We start from the raw sequence: 14,866 nt of genomic DNA, 5'->3' as shown, positions 1-14,866 counted from the left end.
TATAGAAAGCATTGTCGTGAAAACTTCAAAAAAGGCTAATTCGATTGGAAATTCAAAGGGCTAGTCCCCTTTTTAATAATCGAAAGTGATTGGAGGGCAAATAACCCCCCTATCGCGCCCACCTTTTTCCCAAAGACATCCAATCGAAATTTTGAGATAGCCATTTTGTTCTTCAATGTAGTTCGAAGTACTGTGAACTAAGTCTTTTAGGAAAACAACGCCCTCAGAGTCCTTGGGGCAAGGGCTATAAATTGTGTTCTGGGGGCATTTAGCGTTTTAATTGAATGTTTTATCATAAAAACAGAGAAAGGGGTGCATACGATTTGAGATCTAAAGGGCTGCAGCCCTTTTTGGTAGTCAAAAGTGTTTGGAGGATAACTAACCCCCCTCTCAAGCTCACCATTTCCCGAAACACATCCAATCAAAACTTTGAGATATCTATTTTGTTCAATGTCGATGAAAGTTCTGAAAATTAGGTCTTTGACGATGACACTCCCCCAAGAGCCCTCAGGGCTAAGGTTGTAAGTTATGCCCTGGGGGCATATAAGGTTTTTTTATAGAAAATGTTGGAGTTGAAACTTCAAAAAAGGCACATTCAATTGTAAATTGAGAAGGCTAGTGCCCTTATTAATAGACTAGTCGAAACTGATTGGAGGGCAACTAACTTCCCTCTCAAGTCTACCATTTCCGCAAACACATCCAATCAAAATTTTGAGATGGACATTTTGTTCAACGTAGTTGAAAGTTCTGGAAATTAGGTCTTTGCCAGCGTTGTCGTAGAAACTTAAAAAAGGACTCATTCAATTGGGAGTTGAGAGGGTTGGTGCCCTTATTAATAGTCAAAAGCGATCGAAGGGGGAATGCCCCCCCCCACACCCATCATTTACCCAAACACTTCCGATAAACAGTTTGATATAGCAATTTTGTTGAACGTAGTAGAAGGGTCCGGAAATTATATTTTTCATTATGATAACCCCCAACGACCCCCAGGGCTAAGGTTGAAATTTATACCCTAGTGGTATATAATATCATATAGAAACTGTTGTCGTAAAAACTTCAAAAAGGGCTCTTTCGATTGGAAATTGAGAGGGCTATTGCCATTTTTAATAGTCGAAAGTAATCAGAGGGAGAATCGTTATAGGCCCTTGGGGTATATAACGTTTTTATAGAAAATTTTGTTGTAGAAGCTTCAAAAAGGGCTCATTCGATTGGAAATTGCGAGGATTAGTGCCTTTTCTATCAGTCGAAAGTGATCAGAGCACACATGTCTCCCTCCACGCCTATCGTTTCCCCAAACACTTCCAATCAGAATTTTGATATAACCATTTTGTTAAGCCTATCAGAAAGGTCTGGAAATTGTGTCTTTGAGGATGACGAATTCCCCCAGCCCTCAGGGAAAGGTTTGTAAGTTGTGGCCTGGGGACATATAAGGATTATTATAGAAAGTGTGGTCATATAAACTTCAAAGGTGGCTCATTGAAATGTTATTAAGACGTTCTATTGCTCTCTTCCAGAATGAAAGTGATCAGAGGGCAGCTCCCCTCACACCCCTACACACACGTCCTGTTGTCCCGAAATGCGTCTAATAGAAATTTTGAGATAGCCATTGCTACCCTCTCCAACCCTACACACACGTCCTATTGTCCCGAAATGTGTCAAATAGAAATTTTGAGATAGCCATTCTATTCAAAATAGTCTAAAAATCATATAACAAGGCTTATGGGGTCGAAACAAAACCAAGAGATTAGGGGCAAGGGTTGAAAGTTATGCCCAGGGGGTATTAAAGATTTTTATAGAAGGGATGGTTGTTTAACTTCAGAAGAGGCTCAGACTTGCTCCCTGAAAAAGACTATGTGAATACAAAACGAATATAAATTAATCAAAAAATCTTTTTGCACAAAATAAGTTTTATTAAAAAAGTATAGAACTCCAAAAACCCAAAAATGAACAAAAATAGAATCAAATAATCTACCAAGCATACAACTACCGCAAATCAGTATCAAAAAATAAATGAAACACAAAACAAACAGAAATTAAAATAAGTCAAACTCAAAACGAGCAGAAATTAATCTGAGTAGGGTTCTAAATCCTATGCTTTCTAAAAGCCAGAATATAATTTGTACTTTACTGAGAAAAAATTCTTTTAAATGTTTTCACTTATAACTTTAAGAAAACAAAAATTAATTAAGATTTTTAGGAATAAATATCAGCATATGTATATTAAACTGACAATGCACATTTTTTCACTAAATACATCGGCACTCTTTTTAATACAGTACAAACTATATTCTGGGTTTTAGTAAGCTTGAGCTCTCGAACCACGCTCGGGTTAATTTCTGCTCGTTTTGAATTTAACTTAATTTAATTTCTGTTTTTTGTGGTTTCATTTATTTATTGATACTGATTTGTGGTAGTTGTATGCTTGGTAGATTATTTGATTCTATTTTCTTTTTTCATTTTTGGTTTTCAGAAGTTCTTTATTTTTTTTGAAAAACTTATTTTGTGCAAAAAGTTTTTTGATTAATAATAATAAAAGAAAGATATGTTACAAAACAGGCGTGGAAAACTAAATCATGCTTTTTTAAGTTATGATAACAATATGATTAAATTATCTTCCTTCGGTTGACTGTACTCCCCGTTTTTTTTTTTTTTTTTTTTTTTTTTTTTTTTTTTTTTTTTACAGCCATTTCATTGGCTCTTTATGTAGCCTTTGATAAAACTTCAGTTTAGTTAACGCGTCCCGATTTGGCTTTCTAACTCACTTTTTAATATCAATCTCGTCATTTTGTTGCTGAACAGCCGCTTCCACTTTGATTACTTCATCTTGAAACGCCATCTGAACGTCTTCTGGAGCTTGTCTACTTACATCTTTGCTGAATATTCTGAGTACACCATCACTTAAAAAAAAAAAAAAAAAAAAAAATCAAAAAGATATTCTAAGCCAAAGAACAAAACTATACTTAAGATTAACCAGTTGATTCCTGAAATCTTTCTAGAACACAGCAAATGTAGGCCATTGGAAATTGCAATCGTTCATTTATACCCTTATAGACAGGACAATTTCTCCTCTTTACTTTGGATTGACAGGGCTTGTTTTTTGGGGTGCCCCCCTCAACTCCACGACACTGAAGTTTTACTTGTTTATAACAATGTATCAAGAGTAAAAAGGCTTAACAAAGTAAGACTAAAATACTCCTGTGGGACATTTTTAACACAAGGTCAAGCAAGTAGGCTGCTATGCACTCGAGTGATGATAGATGAACATAATAGGTCTATATGAGCTATTACCACTGCTAATAAATATTACTGTACCTAGATCCTGTAACAATGTCATCATTTGGAAAAGCCCCAACAGTCCAAACACTTATTGCAGGATGATGAATTATTTGTATACATTCGGCTTGTCTATTTAAATCTTTTCGTTGAAACTGCCAAATTCTTACAGATCTGTCTTCACCGCAGCTTGCGAATCCATTTGATAAACGAGTTAAACTAGAAATATCAAATTTGTTACAAAAATTAGTACATTCTAATAAAAAATGCACTCAATTAACCTATTTGGATGGAATCTGATGATGGTTTTGAACAGTGTCCTTAGTAGCGCACTAACTTGTTAAGGCCTAACCATAAAATATTCATATTTTTATTGCCCAAAAATAGCCTATTGAAACACTAATCTAAAAAAGAAAACCTCTCAGATTAAAAAAGAGAATGAAGTGAAAATTGTAAATGCCGAAATAACTTTTGGAGCAAAATAATAAAATGAAAGCTAAAAACCTTAAATCAGATATATTAGGGAGAACAGAAAGTAGTTCTTTGACACTGGCGCTTAACCAAATAGTCTGATAGCTACTATAAATAAAAAATTACCGAAAAAATTTTTTAAATACTAATAAAAAAGAAAGGTGACAGGCACGGATTCTTTGAGACGAACTGAACATTTCAGGCACTTTCAGAAAATTCCACCCAGATATCTACCGAAAGAGGTTGTTGGATCTCAGCTAGACTAAGTCACAAGCAACATAGTCCATATTCAATTCAGCCTCTGTATAAGAGGGGGGGGGTCCTAAATCATTGCCGTAAGCGAAGTTTGCTGAAGCAGACGTAATATATCAACCAAACTTGATGGCAACTCAGAGCTAGACTCACAGTTATTTCGTGGTCTGCAACGGGTTCAACCTCTGCGGAGGGGGATCTCTTTTTATCGAAGTGTTCATTAGACAAGTCCTACTGAACCGCTATAGTTATGACATACGATGTCAGTTATCAATCAGAGCTCTGTGATTCTTGTCATCTGCATCCATGAGAATGAATTTTTAAGAGATTAGCAACAAGGAACTATGTTACACCTTTAGAGGGTTCAGGTCCGATTCGACTGGCATTGTCACTTGAGTTGCTCCGCAACCATGACTCCCGGGTCACACTTGCTGCAACATTTCATGGGGCCTTGGCACCGGAGGCTTCACCAAGAGGAAACTACGCATAAAGCGTAGGTAAAATTTCACCTACAGACCAGAGGTTTGTACCACCAGTAAGGTAAAATACTAAATGAAACTATGACTTGTGTTGCTTACCTGTAGATGTAATTTTCATGGCTGTAATATGTGGCGATACAAGTTCCCTTGATAGACCAGTGCTTAATTGATGCATCATTAGATGCTGATAAAAATTCATTAGAACTGAGAACAAGCAAAGACCTCACAGCATCAGTATGACCTAAACATAACGACAAAATCGCAATCAGTAAAGCTTTGCAAGGTTTATAGAGATAGCTACATCATAAGCATTTAAAATAAACGCACCTGCAAACAGTGGGTGGAGAGTCTATGCAATGGGTTCAACTAATCATTCCCAAACATGGGTTCAAAGCACATCCCCCCCCCCCAAAAAAAAAATCATGGCTTAGAAATGCACTTTTTTCTTGGTCTGGCTCCCTTCTCCTCCCAGAAGAAATCCCCGCCCAGGGTATGGGCTTTGGAGCATTTATGAATGTAAATTCCATTAAGGTTTTTCAGATCAGACAGATAACGAAAATAACAATTAATTCTAATTCAAAGCATTAAAGGTTCTCCAGACTCTCCACTACAATAAGCTTATGTCCAATAATGTTGAATTTCCAAAATTAACGGATGTTAATCTCGTGATCTTGTCTTTAGGGAAAAGCACTTAACATGTTTGAAAATCTAAAATGATTTATTTCTTGGTTGAGAAAATTACATGAGCATATAGGTGTATCTAACCATAAGTTCAGAAATTTCTTTTCTCCTGGATATCCAATTATGATAACGAAGGAATCAAGTCAAACGTGTGCTGAGGATCGGCAATGTGAATTGAAATAATGTCTTTTGATTAGGAACAGTAACCCAAACAGTTTAAGACAACATAAATGGTAAAAACGTTCTTAATTCTACCCCCAATCCCTTAGTTATGTCGATGTTAATAACCTGATGTTGACTAGGGATTGTTGAATTGGGATTGTTCCCAATTCCTTTCCAAATGGTATAAAGAGTTTCAAACTCTTGAATTTTTCTGAATAAATTAATTAGGGTTAGTTTGATTATTATGTAAGGCGATTTGCACTGGCTGGATTTTCAGAGGATAGCCAGGGATGGGTATTTGAGTTTTTTCTTGTTTATTGTCTATTGTTTTGTTTTTCTGTTCTTTCTCCCTACATTTCCGGGTCATAGAAACTTACAGGGCGTTATTTGATTTTGAATGTTTTCTATCAAACAGGAACTTAATAGAAAATTAAAAATTCCCAACAGTCAAAAACTCCACTGATTGACATTTCAGCCAGCATTTCAGAGAAAAAAAGTAATGATATTCGACGTCAGACATTCTGCTGAAACTTGAAAAAAAGAAAAAGTGGACGGATTCCTTTATGTAATTAATTAAAAAAAAATTTTTTTAACAGAAAATAAAGAGCGACATTAAAACTTCAAACGAACAGAATTGATTTTCATCAAGATTCTATCACTTTTAGGGAGTGTTTCCCACTTTTTTCCAAAATAAGGCAAATTTTTCAGGCTCGTAACTTTTGATGGGTAAAACTAAACTTGACAAAACTGATATTTTAAATGCGCATAAAAATCCACTTCTTTTGATGTATCTCCTGGTATCAAAATTCCGTTTTTAAGAGTTTTAGTTACTATTGAGCCGGGTCAATCCTTACTTACAGTTCGTTACCACGAACTGTTTGATATTGACCTTCCTAAAACAGCTCTGTCAAATGTAGACATTCTATTTACCTTAGTTTTTTGTCTTTTTATCGTGAAATTAGAAATAATTTTATCATTTTGAAGTCCTCGTTCCTTTCAACCGTAAATTGAAATTTTTCGAAAGGCATGTTTATTGGAAAAGACCCGTTCCCAAAGCAAGCGGCACATGGACTTTCACTTACAGGATTCTCTCTTGATTAAAGAGATGACCATGTTGTAGGGAACACCCAAAATGTCGATTTTGGATTCAATCCTTCTTGGATTCTGTCGTATTGAATACAAACACAGCTTCTGCAAAAACAAGCTTTCAGCGACTGCAACTTGAAGCTACTATGTAGCATGGATGCCAGCTAGTATAGCAAAAAGTGGACCAACAAAATATGAGATAAATGGCGATTTCTTGGAAAACTGCGTCGATAACCATTTATGGTTATTTAAGTCCAAAGCTATTTTTACAACTGTTTTCAGATGGTCATATGTTTTTAAAACTCAGTAAATGTGTGAAAGGAAAAGTAAATCTTATGAAATTTAGACTTATAAGCTAGTTTAATTACATACCAAAATGTTCCTTTCAGGGAGCCCTCTCCATTCTTATCTAATTAATTTGCAGCAGTAAGGGTTCTTTGGGTTTATTTCGATTGTTCCCAAGATTCTTCAAAAGGAAGCTTGGAGACCAAACTCACTTAAAAACCAAAACTGGTCCAAACTTTCAGCCAAAAATTCCTAATTGTCGATCCATAATGTAAAAATTCTCGCAAGGTAATTATGGTCTGACGAACATATTCAATCCTTTTGCTGAAATCTTGGCGGCTTGATTTTACATTAAATCGCATAAAGATATTAGATCGTAAGAAATATATCGTACGAGTGGGGTTGTGTGTACGCAACTTGCTACAAAGAAAGGAAAAAAAAGACCAGGGAAGAATTTGCAGAGTTACAATACTTTAAAAGATTCAAATTTAAGCAAGATAATGGAACTAGAAGTAAAGTCTGAGCTATTGAAACACACAGCAAGGGCTATAGGATTACTTACCTTCATACTTTTGTACACAGGCAGTCTTTTTTCCAAAGAAATATCTTTTTATCGGCGGATCCTGTCAGTACATACATAGAATCAACATCTTCAACTGCAGCAACGCACCAAACAGCAGCTGAATGGCCCTTCAATTCATAAATGCACTGATTTTCCTCCCATACTTTAGCAGTTTTGTCCCATGATCCTGTTATAAGAAGTTTATTTGTAGCCAAATACCCAATACATGAAACTGGAAAAATAAAATATTTCATTCAATCATTTTTGCATAGTAAAAACACTTACACATAAAAGAAATTTGTACACAAGTAAACTTTGAAATATCCATATGAACAAGCAAAAGCAACAATCTAAAAGCTTTCTACAATTCATTTTATCTTTAGTCCTAGGACTTAGTATCCTGGTTGAACTTCCTGAAGTAAGGATGCTAGGACTGCTTTGAAAAAAAAAAAAATTTGGTTTTATTGGTCGCATGTTGTTGTGAGTCTTTTTTCTTTTATATATTTTTGTCTTGCTGAGGACGGCCCTTGGACATAGGACCGAATTATTCATTCAAAATATCTCCACTGTCTTGCAAAAAGATTCGCCTATTGTTCTTCGTGCTTTTGTTGTTTGTTATGGAAAGGCAGTGTGGTCTTCGTCGCTAGTTTCTTTTAAGGAATATTTAGGTGGATATAGAACTAAATCAAACGAATTATGATCAGGTAGATTATCAGAAGGGCGACAAAGCAATATCTCAAGAACGGCTTACATTATTAAGTTAGACCTTTCAGGGTAAGTTGTGGCATATTTTTGACTAGCCAGAAGACACTAGGGCATATAAGCAATATCATTAGGTAGCACTGCTCTATCATAGCTAGTAATATCATTGAGACTTTTAAAGGAGCCAATTCGATTGGATATTAAAAGTTCTAATGTCCTATTAAAGAGTCAAAAGGGATTGGAGGGGCAAGCAGCCATCCTCCTTAGCCCATAATTTTCCAAACATTTCCAATCAAAATTTTGAGACTTCCATTTTGTTCAGCATGGTTGAATGGACCAGTAACTATGTCTCTAGAGATATTGGGTATGTCAACCCCCTATAGTTATGCAATTTACCCATTGTGATTTACAACTAAATGCTGCTTTAAAACCAAATCAAAAGGCACTGTGTGTATGCTGGTTACCAATAAGACATCTCAGCAATATCCCAAGAACGACTGAGGGTATTAAGTTGAAACTTACAGAGCTACTACTATTACTACTTCTGTTCTTACAATCTTTATTAAATCAAAAGAGTGTAAGTGTATCCAGGTTATCAAAGAGCATACATAGAATTTTTACGAAATAATATAAAGTTTTATTTTACAGGTCAAATAGAGGAGGTATCAAACTAAATCAAACGAGGAGGAATTAACATTAGTAGGGTAGACAATCCCCATGGCTTCTCGGGAACAGAACATAATTTGCACTTTACTGAAAAACAAACTTTTTAAATATTTCACTTTTTTAACTTCAACAAATCAAAAATTAAAAAGACTTTAAGGAATACATATCAGCATAAATATATTAAACTGACGGTGCATATTCTTTTGTAAATTATTTTTAGTAAAGTGCAAATTATGCTCTGGTTTTGACAAGGCATGGGAGTTGTCAGCCTTACTCATGTCAATTTCTGCTTGTTTTGAGTTTGACTAGGTTATTTATCGTAATTTCTGTTTGTTTTTGGTTTCATTTATTTGTTGCTGCTGATTTGTGGTATTTTTACGCTTAGTAGATTATTTGATTTTTATTTCTGCTTATTTTTGGCTTAATGAAGTTCTTTTTTTTCTTTCAAAACTGATTTTGTGGAAACAATTTCTTCAATTAATGAAATTAGAATACATGCAATTTATATATAAAATCGTTTTAATGCCTACTATTTTCTAAAAGCTCTTTGGATATTTGTTACTAAATTATCTTCTCCTTCAACCGTAAAAAGTGGCACTGCTCAACCATTTATGAGAAGATTCACACCCTTGATAGCCGATCTGTTTTCCACTGAAGTCTTAACTTTCGAGAGGAAATAAATTTAAACTTATTAACCAGTAACACTGACGGCAAAATTATAAAGCATTAGAATTACGCAAATTCAACAGATAGAAAAAAAAGACCCGAACACAGGACCAAAAATAAAATAAACAATCAAGATTTTGTCCGCAGTTTTTCAATGTACAGCCGAAGAATGCTTGGATCCAAATCGAGCAGGTGGTTGGTGGTAGCGAGAGGGTTGAAATAACTTGCTTGGACAAAAACATTACGAGAAGTTGAATCCTTACGAGAAGTGGACCTTGAAGTTCGGTAGAAAGTGCGTTCGAACAGAAATTCAAAGCGCTAGTATTCTTTTTAAGTGTCCAAAATGATTGGAGGGCAACTTGCCTCCCACATCCATTTTTTCCCCAAACTTATCTGATAAAAATTTTGAGACAGTCATTAGGTTCAGCACAGTTGAAACATTCAATAATTATGTCTTTAGGGGTAACATGCACCGCAAAGCCCTTGGGGAGAGGCCTGTAATTTACAAAATTTGCCCACTGTTTACGGAGTATTGGTTTTTGAAAAGCATACAGACATTTGGGGGGGGGGGGGGTCCATATGAAGCATTTTCCGTGGGGAGGGAGAATTTTCCGGGGGTGAACTCTCCAGGGAAAATTTTACATTGGAGGATTTGACAGAATTCCTATGCGAAATTCTTTTTATTTGTCTTACTTTCTTTTTGCCAACTCAATTTTGCAGATGGAGATGTTCCGGGGGAATTATCCGGAGGTTATTTTCAGCGTTTTTGAATTTTCTGGGAAAAATTTCCATGGAAGGGGGTATTTCTGGAATGATCGGGGAAGTGATCAGAAATTAAAGTCTTTTTTCAAATGAAAGTATGTTAAGGATAATTCTTCAGGCTGAATCGTTTGCAAGAAATTTTATGGCGGGGGGGGGGGGAGTTTCAGCGAGGATGGAATTGTCTGGAGGGAATTTTACAGGGGAGTTTTACGGGGAAGATGGTGTATTCTACGAGGGAAGAAATTTATAAGGAGGAGTTTTTCTCCCTTTTCGGAGGAGGGGACAACCCACCTCATATACAAAATAATTTCTGTTCGTTTTAATGTTGATCCTTACTTTCAGTTGGAAAAACTTCTTTTTTATTTAATTTAGTACAGAGAACGGTGAACGAAATTAATAACTATGAGCAGAAAGCAGCCGACCCTTTTGAGCTTTTTCAAGCATAAAAAGCAAAGAGTAAACGAAAACAAGGAAATAAAAGATCAATTAAAATTATTATGCATTCATTTTGATATACTGAAGCCGTTAAAAAGTCAAATATAAATTTGACTTCCATTTCATTGCAGGCCGAGTCTCGATTTAACCCTTTCCGACGAAGTGGTTCCAACGTTAAACCACCTTTTCATTTTTTTTTACCATGATCCGTATGTGGTAAAAATAAGAAACCACTGGTCTAGCATATGCCTAGCAACGCTGTCTGACGGGAAAAATTTTATAGGCAGTCTAATTGACACCTAGTGAGGTGACCCCTAGTATTTCGATTGGACCACGTGCTGTTTTTTAATAAAAAGTAAGAAAGTTTAAAATGCTTGGTAATAGTAGTATCTTTAATATTGTTTTCCTGTCAATTTGTTCTTTCTGTAGTAGAGTACAAGTTAGTAGCATCACAATTTCAGATATGAAGCACGATAAGGAGATATTGGACATGAATGGCAGGTCATCCCCAATGACCACCTTGCAACATATGTTCAAAAGTTTTTTTTTTTTTTTTTTTTTGGCGTGGTTTGAGCTTCAGCAGCTCGACAAAAAAAAATGAAACTCGAGCAATTTACACAAAACTGAGTCTAGCATCTAAAATCTTAAATTAAATTTGCTCTTTTTCAGGTAAATCGTTATGGCACGCCGTCTTTTGCGTGCACAGATATCTCAAAGTTATTGACATTTTTAATTGACATTATTTAGCATTATAAACCGACTGTTGATCAGAAAAAAAAAATACAAAAAATAATGCAAAGTAACAAAACCTTCAAAGTTTTGCATGAAACTCAAGCGATTTCCATAGAACTCGGTCTAGCATCTAAAATCTTAAATTAAATTTTCTCCTTTTCAGGTAAATCGTTATGGCACGCCGTCCTTTGTGGACACAGGATATCTCAAAGTTATTTGATGAATTACCTTCAAATCCAGAATCCGAACTTGACATGTCATCAGAGGATGATGCTGATTATTGGCTACTGGACCTTCCGGTTTCAAATACCGAATCATTGAGAAACTTATTTGCTGGAAAGCTATCATCCAGTGATGACGAAACAGACAATCAAGTGGATGGAGCAACGGAACCAAACGACCAGCCAGAAGCAAGAAGCAACGAAGATTCTCTTCCTCTTGGATATATAAAGAAAAAGTGGAATAAGACATTCGAAGTCAAAGATGTCGAGCCCTTCACTGAGTCCATGGGGCCTATTGGGATACAAACTTTACATATCCCAGTTGATTTTTTCCTCGAGCTGTTTGATCTTGATCAGATTGACCACATCGTATTTCAAACAAACTTACAAGCTACTCAGAAAAGTATTTCGTTCACCCCAATTAATCGAGATGAAATGAAAGTTTTTTTTTTAGCAATAAATATGCTTATAGGTGTCAAGGCAGTACCATCTTATCGAGATTTTAGGTGAAGTCACGATGAACTCAGAGATACTTACATCTCTGGGCTGATGAGTATAAGCCGTTTCAACTGGATTCTTGCTCACGCTCATCTCAATGACAGTTTGATCTTACCACGGAAAGGAAGTGATAACTATGACAAACTCTACAAGATCAGACCTCTGAGTGACAAACTACGCTCAAGCTTTAAAAGGACTTACAAGCCTACCAAAGAGCAGGCCATCGACAAAAGCATGTTCAAATTCAAAGGACGCATTACTTTCAAACAGTATATGCCTATGAAGCCCATAAAACGAGGCAACAAGATCTGGGTCAGAGCACACATGCACGGTTTTGTTTGTGATTTTCAAGTATACACCGGGGAGTTAGCTGACACTACCGAGTTCGGACTTGTAGAACGAGTAGTTATAGATCTTACCAAGGGATTGGAAGGCAAAAACTATAACATTTATTTTGACAATTTCTTCAGTTCAATAAACCTCATGAAAAAATTTAAGAACAACGATCTCTACCGTTGTAGTACAGTTCGTGCAAACCGTAAAGGTCTACCCAAACTAAAAGCCGAAAAAGAGCTAAAACAAGGTGATTCGGACTACGCTGTGAGTTCAGATGGAATCCACTGTGTACGCTGGAAGGACGAACGATGTATACAACTTCTTTTGACGATCCATAAATGATGAGAATTGACACAGATCGGTAGGAAGGAGAAAGGTGGATCTGTTACCCAAGTTCCATGCCCAAACGCGGTCGTCGAGTACAACAAGCTTATGGGCTGCGTCGACAAATCTGATGTGTTGAAGTCTCTCTATGGGATTGACAGAAAAAGCAGAGAGTGGTGGCACCACCTACTGTGGCATTTCATCGACATTACAACGATCAATGCCTTTGTCTTGGTCAAGTTGTCCACTATACCAGATGCTAACAAGATGAGGTTGAAGGACTTTAGATGTCGCATTGTCACTGGTTTGGTTGGAAGTTGTTCGTGCAAGGGTGAGAGAGGTCGGCCATCCAGAAAATTGGAAGTTATCCCCAAATTCAAGCCTTACGTTCCTCCAGAAAAGAGATTGGATCAATCAAAGCACTTACCTGTTCAGGGTACTTCAAGAAGATGTGCTCAATGTAGTACAAAGATTGAGCCCCATCGCACAAAATGGCAGTGCTCAGTTTGTAAAGTTCCATTGTGCATGAATTACACGAAGAACTGCTTTAGTTTCTTTCACCAGAAGTGAGTTTTTTTCTGCACATGTGTCAAAGTGGTCTCTACCCAAACTCAAAGCCGAACACCACTAACCAGACACCACCTTATATTTCATTTCATAGTTATTATAATTTTTTTTTAGTTCAATATTTGTCGGTTTGTAAGCCCAGGGACATAGGAAACGTAAAAAAAACGGAATTTTCTGACGATTTCATAATTCGTGCCTGAAAGGGTTAAGGTACGTTTTTGTCGCCTTACCTCAAAGGAAATGGGGAAATGATGCTCCTTAGTAGGCAATATTTTAGAGCACGAGTAAGGGAAAAAATAAAAGAAAAAGGAGAGGAAGTAGTGAAAGAGCAATAATATAACCAATAAAAACTACCATTCCAGAGTGCGTATACATGTACGCGAAAGGCATAACAAAAAAGCTTTTAGGTGAGATTAGGACTTTTTTCACTATTATCTTGGGCACTTTGAGCTAGAATTATTAGTTAAAATCTTAACTGAATGGTAACTTTTGTCCAGAATGATAATTTAAAGGCAGCAAATAAATGCTGTTGAATTAGTGCAGTAGCGAAAGCAGATAAACATAGTTTTAGACCTAAAGTAGTTTATATAAGAGGAATTAGCAATCCATACCTCAAGGCTGATTGCAATTTGATTTTCCTATGAGCTTATAGCTCTTACTGATTTTATTACGTTTTAGTTTTTGGAGAAGGGTTGCAATCTGTAAATTTCCCCTTATTTTCACTGAACGTCGACTTCTGCTGGATTTGTCGCTAAATATTTTTTTCTCAAATAGCTAAAAGCGTTTATATAGGTAAAAGCCCGGAAGGGATGGGGGGGGGGTAGCTTCTGTGCCCTACAAGATGTATCCTACCAAAATTTTATAAACGAGTGGCCTGTCTAGTGCCTGTGTGTATTTGTTTACAAAATTTACCATCAATTAGGTTGTTTAAAAATGAACGAATAAATTAAATTTCGCTCCAGCTTCTGCCAGGACAACTGCTCGACCACCAGAACTGAAACAGATGATGTGGGCGTGTATCCATTACCCCAAAAATACCGCCAAACTTTAGTCTTAAAGTTTTCTTTGCTTGAATATTCCACGTCAGCATACAAGGTATTTTGTTTCAGTTCCTGCCACTTTGATGAAGACAGGATCTGCAGGCAAAATTCCTTTCGTGCATAATGAAATAGGCCTAAGGCGATAGAAAAACGTAAAAACTATAATTACATAACATGAGGTTGGCACCCACCACAACGACAGCATGGTAAAACTTAAACAGAGTGACATAAGGGTCTGTTTTTTCGGTTGCTAGTCAAAGTGCAAGCCAGAGAAAGACAGAGGTCGCAGAAATCGAGACATATTCGATTACTCATACTGTTAACCACATTTCTAGCAACGCAGGGCTTAGCATTTTGATGATGAAAGTCCTAACACAAACCAAAAGACAAATTTCCTTGAGCTGCTTGAGCTGATGGGTTTAAAGGATCATCAGCAATGAAAGAGGTTGAAACATAGATATGGCCGTTACAAATCCCCAAAATTACAAAATCAGATTGTTGAAAAGGTTTCTTTTTCAATCCGAATGTCTATCACTAAGCAAATTGGCCTCTTTTTGGTCACTTTTTGTTGATGAATCCCAAAGCCATTTCTAAAAACAAAATAGCTAAGCTTTGTCTTAGACTTGATAATTTCCAATAGGAAATACTCCTTGAACTCTACCATAT

The 14,866-nt window shown here is 36.2% G+C and overlaps 1 protein-coding gene across 1 annotated transcript in view; it reads right to left on the bottom strand.

Annotated features, from left to right (window-relative positions):
* The window catches only part of LOC148946821 (uncharacterized), a 65,056-nt gene that overhangs the window by 28,658 nt on the left and 21,532 nt on the right, over positions 1–14,866 (bottom strand). The window contains exons 3-7 of the mRNA XM_089096436.1: positions 7,260–7,483; positions 6,401–6,509; positions 4,575–4,716; positions 3,313–3,492; positions 2,763–2,897 (exon numbers count right to left, since the gene is read on the bottom strand). Of these exons, the coding sequence (XP_088952562.1) occupies positions 2,763–2,897; positions 3,313–3,492; positions 4,575–4,716; positions 6,401–6,509; positions 7,260–7,483 (790 nt within the window). The remainder of the gene's footprint in view (positions 1–2,762; positions 2,898–3,312; positions 3,493–4,574; positions 4,717–6,400; positions 6,510–7,259; positions 7,484–14,866) is intronic.

This window comes from Artemia sp. Qi Xiang Cuo, chromosome 11 (assembly GCF_049724085.1).
Source record: "Artemia sp. Qi Xiang Cuo chromosome 11, ASM4972408v1, whole genome shotgun sequence".
NCBI classification, from domain to species: domain Eukaryota; kingdom Metazoa; phylum Arthropoda; class Branchiopoda; order Anostraca; family Artemiidae; genus Artemia; species Artemia sp. Qi Xiang Cuo.
Note: the sequence above shows the minus strand (reverse complement) of the source record. Positions and strands in the feature narration are given on the sequence as shown.